This window comes from Lactuca saligna, chromosome 9 (genome assembly GCF_052625555.1).
Source record: "Lactuca saligna cultivar CGN05327 chromosome 9, ASM5262555v1, whole genome shotgun sequence".
In the NCBI taxonomy this organism is placed as follows: Eukaryota; Viridiplantae; Streptophyta; class Magnoliopsida; order Asterales; family Asteraceae; genus Lactuca; species Lactuca saligna.
In genome coordinates this window covers 46,519,330-46,531,759 of record NC_136425.1, presented here as the reverse complement: position 1 = coordinate 46,531,759, position 12,430 = coordinate 46,519,330, and the positions used below count along the sequence as shown (strand labels likewise).

Sequence of the window (12,430 nt, the reverse complement as noted above, 5' to 3'; positions counted from 1 at the left end):
CACCTCATATTTTACAAATCATAATGTTATACACTCTAAATTACACAATATGAGCCAGGGGTGAAGCCATGTAGAGACAAGGGTGGGCTTTGGCCCACCCACACATATTTGTTTATATATAATATATGTATATGTTTTATTATATATTAAAAAGAAGTATTGGGCTTTAAGTGTAAATGGCTCACCCTAAATTTAATTGAAATTGTTTGTCTCCTGCATATTCTCACGTTGCTGCACGCATATATGTTTCTCAAATTCAAGAAGCACTTTTGATGTTCTTTTAAAGTTAAAGATGATGATCGCTATTTGTTACTCAATTTATTAACTGTTATTCATCAATCATCACCAACAATCAGGTTAGTAAATTTTTTTTTTTTGTTATCATACTTACACTCAATTACTTCATTATTGTTTTATTTTCATTATAGATTTTATATTTTTATCATAAAATTCTAATAAAGTAGGTTATTACATATTACTATGAATTAATTATTTGTGTTATTGTAAGTTTGTAATTGCATAAAAATATAAGAGTGTGTTTGTAATTGAAATTTTTTGTGCTTAGTGAATTTGTTGAGCAATGGGGCCAAAGCAAAAAATATTAGATTCGTTTCTTACGCATAATGTTTTACCATGAGGTGAAGAGAAAGCCACAAAGTAAATGGATAATCAAGTATCTTCAAAGGATAAGAACCCATCATCATCATTACCTGTTGAGAACCCTCAACCACCTCCAGAATATGGTAACCCTCCACCATCTTTGATAGTTGAAAATCCTAGATTTTGTTTTATTGAACATGATCCTGGACTACGTCTACCTATATGGAAATATGTAGCCAATATGCAGGATGAAATCAGATGGACATACTTGAGATATGGGCCACATCAACTTGTGTTACCTAAATATCCTGTATCTGGGTCAAAAAGTCATCCACAATGCTTTCAGTCTAAATGGTATTCTGATTTTCCTTGACTTGAGTATTCTCAAATTTAAAGGGAAATATTGCTCATTTTTAAACACGTAGGAGATGGATAAAACTCTCAGCATAATAATGCTATACAGTTTTGTGATAATCTGATGAATCAATCAGGACATATTGATAAAGTGATGCAAAAACAATATGTTGATCAAATTGTAAAGAATAGGTTCAGAGTGAAAACATCAATAGATGTTGTTCGTTTTCTTTCATTTCAGGGGATTTCTTTTAGGGGTCATGATGAGAAAATTGATTCAAAAAACTGTAGGACTTCATTGAGTTGATCAAACATAAAGTTTCTTACAATGAGGATGTTGCAGATGTCGTTTTGCAAAATGCCCCAAGCAATGGAAAATACACTTCGCCTGAGGTCCAGAAAGAAATTTTAAATGTTTTTGCTAAGAAAGTGAGAAAAAGGATAGTTGAAGATATTTGTGATTCTAAATATTGTATAATCGTTGATGAGGCAAGTGATGAAAGTAAGAAAGAGCAGATGGCCATTGTTCTTCAATATGTTGACAATAAAGGTTACATACAAGAACAGTCTTTTGATCTCGTCCATGGCAAAGATACATCATCTTCCACTTTATATTCTTCTATATATGCAACTCTTACTTCTAACAAACTTGTTGTTGAGAATCTTTGTGGACAAGGGTATGATGGAGCTAGCAACATGCTTGGTGAATGGAAGGGATTATAAGCATTATTTCTCAAGGATTATCCATGTGCTTATTATATACATTGTATGGCTCATTGGTTACAAATTGCATTGGTTGCAGCAGCTAAAGAAGTAGACTATGTACATGAATTTTTTGGAAATTTATCTTTCATTGTAAATGGGTACTTCTTGTAAATGCCAAGATGAACTACAAGTTGATCAAGCTGCTAAAATTGTAGAATTGCTAGAATCTGGTGAACTTGAAACTGGAAAAGAGGATAATCAAATTGGTACTTTAAAGTGTGCTAGAGACACTCGTTGGCGCTCACATTTTACTTCTATTAGCAGTCTTCTTCGGATGTACAATCCAACTTGTATAATTTTGGGAAGCATAAAAAAAGCAGACTCTAATTACAAAACAAGAGGTGATGCTAGTAGTGCATTTGAAAAGAATGACATCTTTTGAGTTTTTTTTTTTTTTTTTTTTTCATTTTACATATGATGAAACAGATTTTGGGAATTATTGATGTTTTTTGTCAAGCTTTACAACAAAAGTCTCAAGACATCATAAGTGCAATGACAATGGTTTTCCATACAAACAAATTGATTGAAACCCTTAGAGATGATGAACGGGGCTTTTTCTCAATGACGTCATGGAATTTTGTAAGAAGCATGATATTGGTATTCCTGAATTTAAAGATCCATATTTTGAAGGAAGAAGTAACCGGAAGGGAGGTCTTATTACTACCGAGCATCACTATCATTTTTGTAAAAACTAGTAAGAACTCAAATACCCAACATCACCATCTATTATACCATTTGATGATTAACAGACAGGTGGTTTTCACAAACTTACAATATAAACCTCACTACATAAAACCTACACTACTCTCAACAATAGTTCACTCAACCTTATCTAAAAGATGATCAAGAACAACGAACTGATTAATCCTAAACACAGAGAAAACCCTAATTGAGAGTAATATGAAAACAAGAGAGAAGTGAGTGTTACAGAGAGGTGAACTGAATGAGCCAATAATAACCTAAACAAGTTGCGTTTAACTTTAAGTATCCCAGTCATCTTCAACCCGAAGATCCACGTGTTAACCCGAGCTAATCCACGAACTGAACACTTGAAACCCTTCAATATTCCAAGTATACCTATAACACCCCCTTACAATACAAACTATACAAACTTATATTTAACACCAAAATGTTAGTTTGAATACTAACTATTATATATTTTAACACTTTTGATATATTTAATGAAACAATTGATTTTCAGTTATAGGGAATTGACTCAAGGTTCAATGCAAGAGTTATAGAGCTTCTACAACTTAGTGCTGCTTTGGATCCAAAAAAGGGATATAAATGCTTCAATTTTGATTCTATTTGCAAATTTGCAAAAAAATATTATTATCTTGATTTCACTGACCAAGAAATAGATGTTTTAAAATTTCAGTTGAAGCACTTTGAAGCTTATGTAAAGGGTCATCCATTTTTGGGAAAGTTGTCATTTATTGCCGAAGTTTGTTAAGGTTTAGCAGAGATAGGAAAAACAAGTCACTACTATCTTGTTGACAGATTGATTCTACTTGTGTTGACCTTCCAGTGTCTACTGCAACTACTGAGCGTGCATTTTCTGCTATGAAAATTGTAAAGAATAGACTACGTAATAAAATGGATGACGATTTTATTGTTGATAGTCTGGTTCTTTACATCGAGAAAGATATTGCTAAGTTGTACAGTTTAGATTCCATTTTAGATGATTTTAATAATGTAAGAGAGCATCGTGTGCAACTTAAATGAACAATTTGCTTTAAAATGCATACATTGTCAAATTTTGTTATCATATGATGTATTTTTCTAGTAGTTCATATTTTGCAAATTATTTGGCCTACCCTAAAACAAAATCCTGGCTACGCTACTATAGGAACTCGAGGAGGATTTTGAAGGTCGAGATGCAAGGCAGGTGAGATTTTCTTTTACCATATACCCCATACATACACTCTTTGATTTTCTCAGATATTTTCTTGCTATTATTATTATTTATTAATTTGTATACTTAATTATGAATGATGTTAGATGTTGCAAAAAGTTAAGCTGAGGACAAGTTTCGGTTAAAAATAAACACTGATTTAGCTAGATATTATTAGAATACTGTGTGATAACAGGTAAAGGTTGTCATATATATGTTATAGGATTTTGCATCTCAAAGATGTTTCTTTGATGCAAGTCTAGTTATATATACATAGTAATCTAAGTACCAGGATGAATAATGATTTTTGTTAGTTCCAATATTTAGTTTTCATTTATTCATCCTTTGTCAATTATCTTTTTTTTATTGTGTTATAAGTACCCCTCTACTCACAAGAAAGGGGGTACACAAAAACATTATTTTACATGGAAGGGTACACATATTTGGGAGGTACTTATAGCAATTGCCTTTTTTTACTCTTTGGTTCTTTTCGCTTTCGCCCCTATTTGCGTATGTTGATGTGTTGTCCTTCCACTTCTATAGCTTTATCAAAATAAAAGAAAGATCATTATAGCCTACATCATCAACATAGGTATAGCATTGACACCACACTTTCACTATTACAGCCCACTTTGACAACATCCACCTTCATATTTTACCACCATTTTCCAAAGATCCCAACTCTAATCACTATATAAGAAACATGTCTTGCTTTGACATAGGGTTCACAAAAACATTATTTTACATGGAGGGGTGCACATATTTGGGAGGTACTTATAGCAATTGCCTTTTTTTTACTCTTTGGTCCTTTTCGCTTTCGCCCCTATTTGCATATGTTGATGTGTTGTCCTTCCACTTCTATAGCTTTATCAAAATAAAAGAAAGGTCATTATAGCCTACATCATCAACATAGGTATAGCATTGACACCACACTTTCACTATTACAACCCACTTTGACAACATCCACCTCCATATTTTGCCACCATTTTCCAAAGGTCCCAACTCTAATCACTATATAAGAAACATGTCTTGCTTTGACATACATACATCAATACACAAATTACGTTCCAAAAAAATGAAAGGTACAGAGGTTAGAAAAATACTCCAAGCATTGATTACTCATTTACGAGAAATTTGAGACACCATGGAGGCCACTCAAAACCGACTTTAGTAACACTATACCCATACAAGAAGAAGACATGCAACTACAAAACTTCATAAACCATCATTGAAGATGCAAGAATCAAAGATATCTCTATAAAAGACAATATATCGTTTATGCTTGCATCAATAGCTGGCAAGTATAAACAACTAATGAAGACCTTATCAGAGGAATGAATGGTTGTTATATGACTTTTCTTTAAATGTGTAGTTTTCTGTTTTTTATGTGATTCCGATTCAGTTGTAGTCGTTCCTTCCTAAAGTATGTATGTAAAATAAGTATGTGGCGTAAATATTTATAACTTGTGTACCTTTTCCTGTTTTGAAACAGGATATTAAAAGAACAACACAAAAAGAAAAAAAAAAATGAAAAAAATATCTCTTTGTTAAGAGAAACAAATCATTATACGACCTACAAGATTGTCATCAATAAGCTACCACTTTTGCTAGTACCACCAATCTTTCTCTCTCTTTTGATTAAGTTAGTGAATTTCATATGCTGAAGTTGTCATTCTTATTTTACTAAATGCCTTTTATCTAACCTTTTATCATATTTTATCCCCCACATTGCGGGGGTTAGATGTTGTTACTTTTAAGTTTTTGAATGGAAATAGAGACGTATGAGCTTTGTTTGCTATTTTATCTTTATATTTTACAATACAACATTTTTCTTTAGAAGGCATTTAGTTAATATTGATGATAGTCTTGTAGGTGTCATACTGATTTATGGTAAATTTATTATTCTGCAATATATAGAAGACATGAGTTCGTTTAGTGTTAACATTCGTTACATGATGCATGATAAAAGGTTAGATAAAATGTATGGTAAATTTGTTGTTCTTCAATAAATAGAAAATATGAGGTCGTTTAATGTTAACATTCGTTACATGATGCATGATAAAAGGTTAGATAAAATGCATTTACTAAAATCAGCATATGAAATTCACTAACTTAATCAAAAGAGAGATAAAAGAGTGGTGGTATGAGCAAAAGTAGTAGCTTATTGATGACAGTCTTGTAAGTCGTATAATGATTTATGTTTCTTTTAACAAAGAAGTCTTTTTTATTTATTTTTTCTTTTTGTGTTGTTCTGTTAATATCCTGTTTCAAAACACGAAAAGATACACAAGTTATAAAGATTTACGTCACATACTTATTTTACATAATTACTTTAGAAAGGAACGTGATTTGTACCTTTCATATTTTTCGAACCTCTGTACCTTTCATGTTTTTTTTTTTTTTTTGAACGTGACTTGTATTTTGATGTATGTATGTCAAAGCAAGGCATGTTTACCAAAAAAAAAAAAAATGTTTTCAACACAACCACATATAAAAGGAGTCCCAGAAAAGATTTCAAAAACTTAATAAGATATGTGCAAGATCCATTAAAAAAAAAAAAAGTTTCTACTTTCTACACACACCATTTCAAGAGTATAAAACTAAACTCATGCAGAAGCATACTTAGCTATCTTTGATTCCAGTGAAGTTTTATCAGCACCAACAACTTTATCAATCTCCTTTCCATTTTTAGTAAAAAAGAAGGATGGAACACTGCTGATATTCCATTGTGCAGCTACATCTCTGACTTCATCAATGTCAATTTTCAAGAACACAACTTTTCTGTGCTTTTCTGCCAATTTTGCATAAAGAGGAGCCATGAATCTACATGGCCCACACCATGTTGCTGTGAAGTACAGAATCACTAGTTGGTTTGACCTTGAAGAAGCAGTCAACCTTGTTTCCAACTCAACTGCTTTGTGAATAGCAACTACTTCACCTAAAGATCCAAATACAAAAAAAAAAAAAACAAGTCATTCATTCTTTCTCCATTAAATAAAAAGAAACACGTACGTATAGTAACATGAGCATAAAAGCTAAATGGCATACCATTAGTTTGAGCTGGAGTATGCATGTCCTGCATTAAATAAAAGTTATATGTGAGCCTCATATAAAGTTATAAAACATCCTAAAATTTTATAAAATATGAAAATGCCCTAATGGTTTTATTTTTAATAACAAGTATCAAGTATGCATGCCTCAGTTTTAGGGTGTGATTTTTGCCTTTCGCGTTCATTTGCTTTAACTTTCCTTAACCTTTCATACTTGCGTTTATGCTCTTTGATCTTGTGAACATTAGGTTCAATCTGCAAAATCCATATCCATAAGAAAAAACAAAAGTAAATGACTTTGATTTATTTTTCACCATTAGACAAAAAAGTTGAAAGCTAAAAAAAGCACCTTTTTAAGAAGTGAACCAATCTCATCATCATAATCTAATGATGATGCTATACCCAGATCATATGCTGCTTCTTCCCAAAGGCCAAGCATAACCCTAGCAATTCCACGCATTTTATAGCCTTTTGCTGAGTCAGAATTGATCTAATTATTCATAAAATGTCAGAGATTAGTTGATTACAATTATACTGTAAATAATATAAGAAAAACTTTAGAAACAGACCTGTAAAGCCACGTCAGCATCTCGGATTGCAGCATTTGGTTTTTGTAGTTTGACATAAACACTAGCTGAAAGTTCGTATAACCAAAGGAAAAATAAGACTGATTCGTCAAGTTGCAATAGTAGCAATGTAAAATTACAAAAATACCCCTAGCTTTAATCAACTTAAGGACTTGTAAATAAGAAGTACCTCTAGTTGCATATAATATGGCTGAACTTGGATTCAGCATAATAGCTTCGGTTAGGTGTTCAATGGCTTCATCAAGTTTACCTATAAGTGATGACAACAATGTGAAAATGTATACTCTTTCAATTAATAGTTGACGATAAAGAACATGCCTTGAGAGATTGCATCAATAGCTTTTGACTTTAGTGTTTGTGCAAGATCACGGTTTTCATCTGTAACTTCAATCGAGAGGTCTCCCATCTGGCATAAAGGAGAAAATTGATGATAAGAACAAGAGGAAAGAAGGGTAATTGTGTAATTTTACAGATGATGTGAAGGTTCGTCGCTTTTTGCATACCTTTTGTGGAGGGTCAATGTCGGGCTTTACAACATCAGAATCATCTAATTCGAGGTCAGATTCGATGATGTCTTCGTTGAATGTATGTCCATTTTCGCCATTCTTCATATGAATTTTGTGGAAATAACAAGAAAAGATACATTAGACACAATGATGTTAATAAGGTGAACTCAATAATCACTTTTCTTATAGCAAATTTATACTATATTACCCAATTCTAACTACTTTGGGGCAAAATTATCAGAAAATGGCTTAAATCACAATGATCAGTTCAAAATTCAATCGCACCCCCAAATATCCCTAGTGCCAGATGCTTTAGTTGATTTGATATTCTTTAGTTGCAAAATTAGAGCCAAATCGGTCAAATCTTCAAAAGGCCATGTAATTCATTGACACATCAGGATCACAATCTTTCGTATTTGGTAGTATTTCTATATAAGCATAATAGGTAAAGCTAATTTCAAACCGAAACAGACTCTATGATGAAAAGGCGCTATAAAATCAAAATTTGGGGCTTACCGATGTTGATGTTGGTGGGATTTTGGCGCCGAGGCTGAAAACAAATAAATGAACAGATCAATATACTCAAAAGGGTACTAATCGCACATAAGTAAGCTTTAAGTTGACAAATAATTTTATCTCAAACTGGTATTATAATAAATAAGCGAGGTGATTATACCTTTGGAGAAAGGTTTTGAAGAAACCTAGAGATGGGCTATGGAGGATTGAAGGGTCGGATTGGCAGCTCTCGACGAAGAGCTTGAGTTCTTTAATCTTGGAATCATCCATGACAGTCGTCTGCTTCTCCGCTCTAATTTGGGGTTTTCTCAGGAACAGGGGAAAGACCGAGCTGTGAGAGTGTGAGTTCAGAAAAGGATATATTTCGATTATAAACCAAAAGGACCATTTATGATTTACAAGCATTTAAGATCAACATTGAATTCATGTTTTCCGTTTTTTACTTTAAATTTATTAAAATAAAATAAAATAAATAAATCCTTATATTTTAGACAAAACCAAAAAAAAAAAAAAAAAAGTCAACCTTATTTTTCATTTATTCATTTACTTATTTTTGCAATTTAATCACTGGAACTACTATCTGTAATTTGGCTTAATTTTTAAGGTGCGATAATAGCAGTTTCTTATAGTTAAATTATAGCAAAATATCATGGGGTGATTTTTTTGTCATTATAAATATTATTTTTTTCAATGTTTAACTTTAGAGTAAATTACAGAAACGGTCCCCATGGTTTGGTTAAACTCGTAGTTTTGATCCCTAAGTTTAAATCTTGATAGGTTGCTTCTTTACAGCCGTTACCTTCTTTTTTTTTTTCTTTTAACAATTTATTATATATATGAACTCCTTGGAGCTGTTTATCAATCTTTTGGATGATATGGGATAAATAAACAGATCATATTATACCACTTTGTGTTTTAACACTCATTATTATTTTGGGTTTTCTTAAATTTGAGACATTCCTCACGATTGGCATATATTCATCTAGAAGATAACAAAATACATTTTTTTTTCTTTTAGCCAGCACACCAATCGGGCAACAAAATGATTTTAATGAGTGTTTTAGTGGCTTTATGATAATCTCTTGTTGAATCTATCGTATACCTCAGACATTGTAACACTCATACTAACAGAAACACTTGATAATATTCATAAAGATAGTTTTCTCACAATTCTAAAGGTGAGGGTCTCTCCAAAAGAAGAACAATGTTCTCTTACAATTTCATTCTTAGCTCCCGAAAACAAAATCCTACAGGGAGATAAAATACTAAACAAGACTCTTGGAAGTGGTCCCAAAAACAAACCAGGGACAAGGTTAGTGCTCCCACATAACCAATAACAGATAAAATCCCAAAAAGACCAAACTACCCCTGAAACTTCTAATAAAGCAAATCTACTAAAAGCAAGGCTAAGTTGGAGCTTATAACTTTACCTGTCAAGTACTACCTGTTTCACTCTTTCATTATAATGATGATGCGATGATGCGATAATGCCCTCGTATAATTGATTGTCACCAATAGCCCCTAACTTGACTCTACAACAAAACCAATCAAATATAAACTCAAACTGAATCACAGATGATAGCTTGAGAACTAATTTGAATGAAAACTCGTAACTTGAGCTACATTAAATAAATTATGAAGAAATAAACAAAGAAGGAGAATAGGTAGGAAATGTTGATTTGGAAAAGGTTTTCCCCTGCACATCACATTCACCTTTCCAGTTTCCATTATGTGGATAGATCTTAAGTCAATAGTTGTAACTGGACTCATTGTCACCAGGTTTAACCAGTATTGTTTGTTAAGCATTTCATTGACCATGTGGTGGACCAACAAAATTTCCTACCTAGCCACATAAAGATCTCAAATCCTACACATCTTATACAATCGATAGATGAACAACTTCTAATTCCTTCAATTTCTTTAAATTGAAGCTGTTATGAGAACCAATATAAGGGGGAAATTGGAAAAGAAGAAAAAAATGAGATGAAAATGAGTTATTGATGAAGACAGAAAATGACCATAAAACCATAAAACCAAAATTATTAGGTGTAAGACGTATGCCATTAAAGCATATTGTTCTAGGTTACGACAGAGGGACCCAAAGTGTGATGGACCTTCGTCTCCAGCATACATTGAGGAAGGCGTGAGAGCATCAATGGTGATTGGAGCCAAGGGATTAGTCGTTAAGAGTGAGGAAAGAGATAAAAGGAAACACAAGTCGTTGATATGGGGCAGAAAAATGAAGCAGGAGGTGGCATCAAATGAAATGGCGTTGGAAGAGAGAGAGAGAGAGAGAGAGAGAGAGAGAGAAAGAGACTCACCTTTAGATAGCTAATTGAGGCGGTGAGAGTGAAAGAAGACAAGCAGTTGATCCAGTATAATTTAAAAGAATAGGCGGTTGAAGCAAACCCATCTTTGAAGTCTTCTACCTAAGATACGTTAAAAATGTCGTCCACATTCATTTTTATTGGAGAACATGAAGAGTTGAGTGACGTGTACCAAAGTAGAATCCTTTTGCATATAAGTAATGATATATATATATATATATATATATATATATTGTTAAAAGAAAAAGAAAAAAAGAAAAAAGATACATTGGTCTTTTTTATATGAAGGAAGGATCTCCAGTGCAGTATTTACAAATCACAAGAATATAACCTATCAAATTTTAAATTTAGGGATAAAAATTTGATTTCGATCAAATCATAGGGACCATTTATGTAACTTACACTATATTTTAAGATTAAGAAGGTGTGTGAGATTTCATTTTGATCCTTAAAATAATTTTTAGACAAAATGTGGTGAGAAATTGAGGTTTTTTTTTAAAATGTTTTGATTAGCTGTTGTGGTATGGAAGGTCAATAAGGTTTTTTTTTATTATTTTTTTAATATTTGTCTTAATTTATATATGTTTTAAAGGGGTTATCAAATTTTTACAACCTAAAAAATTATAACGAGTTTTGAAAAGTTATAAATACTAACTTATTGAAATCTCATTTGATTTTTGTTGAAACACTCTAAATTATAATCTATTTTTATTGAAACAACCATTATGATTTGTTTGATTTTTAATATATGATAATAAATAAATTATATTTTGTTTGATCTGTTTGATTTTTAATATATGGTTTTAATTTAGTTTGTACTATTTAGATTTTCTTGATCATATAAATGAACATTCTTCCATTAGTGTAAACTTAAAATTAGATTTGCGGTATTTAAATCTTGGGCATTTTTCATATATTTATACCTTTGAGAGCATTTCATTATCTCTCATCTAACATGACTAGTAAATACTTAAAAGTTAGAATCAAAATCAAGTCAAACATCTAAGCCAAAAGTAACTTTAAGTCGTTGTAATCACTCTTTTAATGCACAAAAACATGATCAATAGATATTTTTTTGTATTAAAGAAATAGCATTTACATCTAGGTGAAAGACAACCGGCCCTTTTAGGTAGAAAAACGAATCTTTTAAAAACATCTATAAATCTTTAGGTCATAACATTATAAAACATGATATGTTATACTATACTACATTGAAGAACTCCACAACCCCTAAACCAAATAAACAAAAACTAGCAAATACGAATGATATAAACACATCTTGATGTGTTGGGTGCATACCATTTTTGAAAGAATATTGATATTGTATCTGTGTGAAAAGGTAATTTTAAAAGTTCATCTAATACAACTCTAAGAACAAAAACATTTGTGGATGATTTTATCATCTAGTAAGTTGGTAATAATGATAATAATAATAAATTATGTCAATTGGCTAGAGAAAACTCATAATGCAATGGCAGGAATGATGACGCAACTATAAAATTTTTTCCCGATTGAGTTTCAATTGATGCTAAAAAAACCTAAAAATGAATAACATGATAAAAAACTACAAATTCTTATGGAAAAATCAACATTAGTACGAAGATTGATAATTTAGAAATATAGCCTTATAATCAAATATCAATAATGAAAAATTATAAACTTCTTGTTTATTATAACATCTTAGATTTGCTTATTCTTGTTTCTACATAGTAAAAATAAAATTTCCCATATAACTGCATATAGTAGAGCTATTTGCTTAATAAATAAGTATAAAAAACATTGTAATAATGTAAATCTTAAAGCTCCAACATATAAAACAAGATCCAACAAG

The 12,430-nt window shown here is 31.5% G+C and overlaps 2 protein-coding genes across 2 annotated transcripts; one reads left to right on the top strand and one right to left on the bottom strand.

The window, feature by feature from the left end:
- Positions 1-661: 661 nt before the first annotated feature.
- Positions 662-3,444, top strand: LOC145016310 (uncharacterized). Its single transcript, XM_078974670.1, has 7 exons — positions 662-910; positions 1,046-1,135; positions 1,246-1,657; positions 1,757-1,809; positions 2,146-2,370; positions 2,927-3,163; positions 3,220-3,444. Exons 1-7 carry the CDS (start codon positions 662-664, stop codon positions 3,442-3,444), a joined length of 1,491 nt encoding a protein of 496 aa, XP_078830796.1.
- Positions 3,445-6,102: 2,658 nt separating this feature from the next.
- On the bottom strand, positions 6,103-8,644 carry TDX (tetraticopeptide domain-containing thioredoxin). The gene is made up of 10 exons (XM_078976294.1): positions 8,433-8,644; positions 8,273-8,306; positions 7,754-7,855; positions 7,569-7,656; positions 7,420-7,500; positions 7,233-7,297; positions 7,013-7,153; positions 6,811-6,918; positions 6,662-6,689; positions 6,103-6,551 (listed from the first exon to the last, which is right to left on the bottom strand). Exons 1-10 carry the CDS (start codon positions 8,540-8,542, stop codon positions 6,220-6,222), a joined length of 1,089 nt encoding a protein of 362 aa, XP_078832420.1. The 5' UTR covers positions 8,543-8,644; the 3' UTR covers positions 6,103-6,219.
- Positions 8,645-12,430: the final 3,786 nt, after the last annotated feature.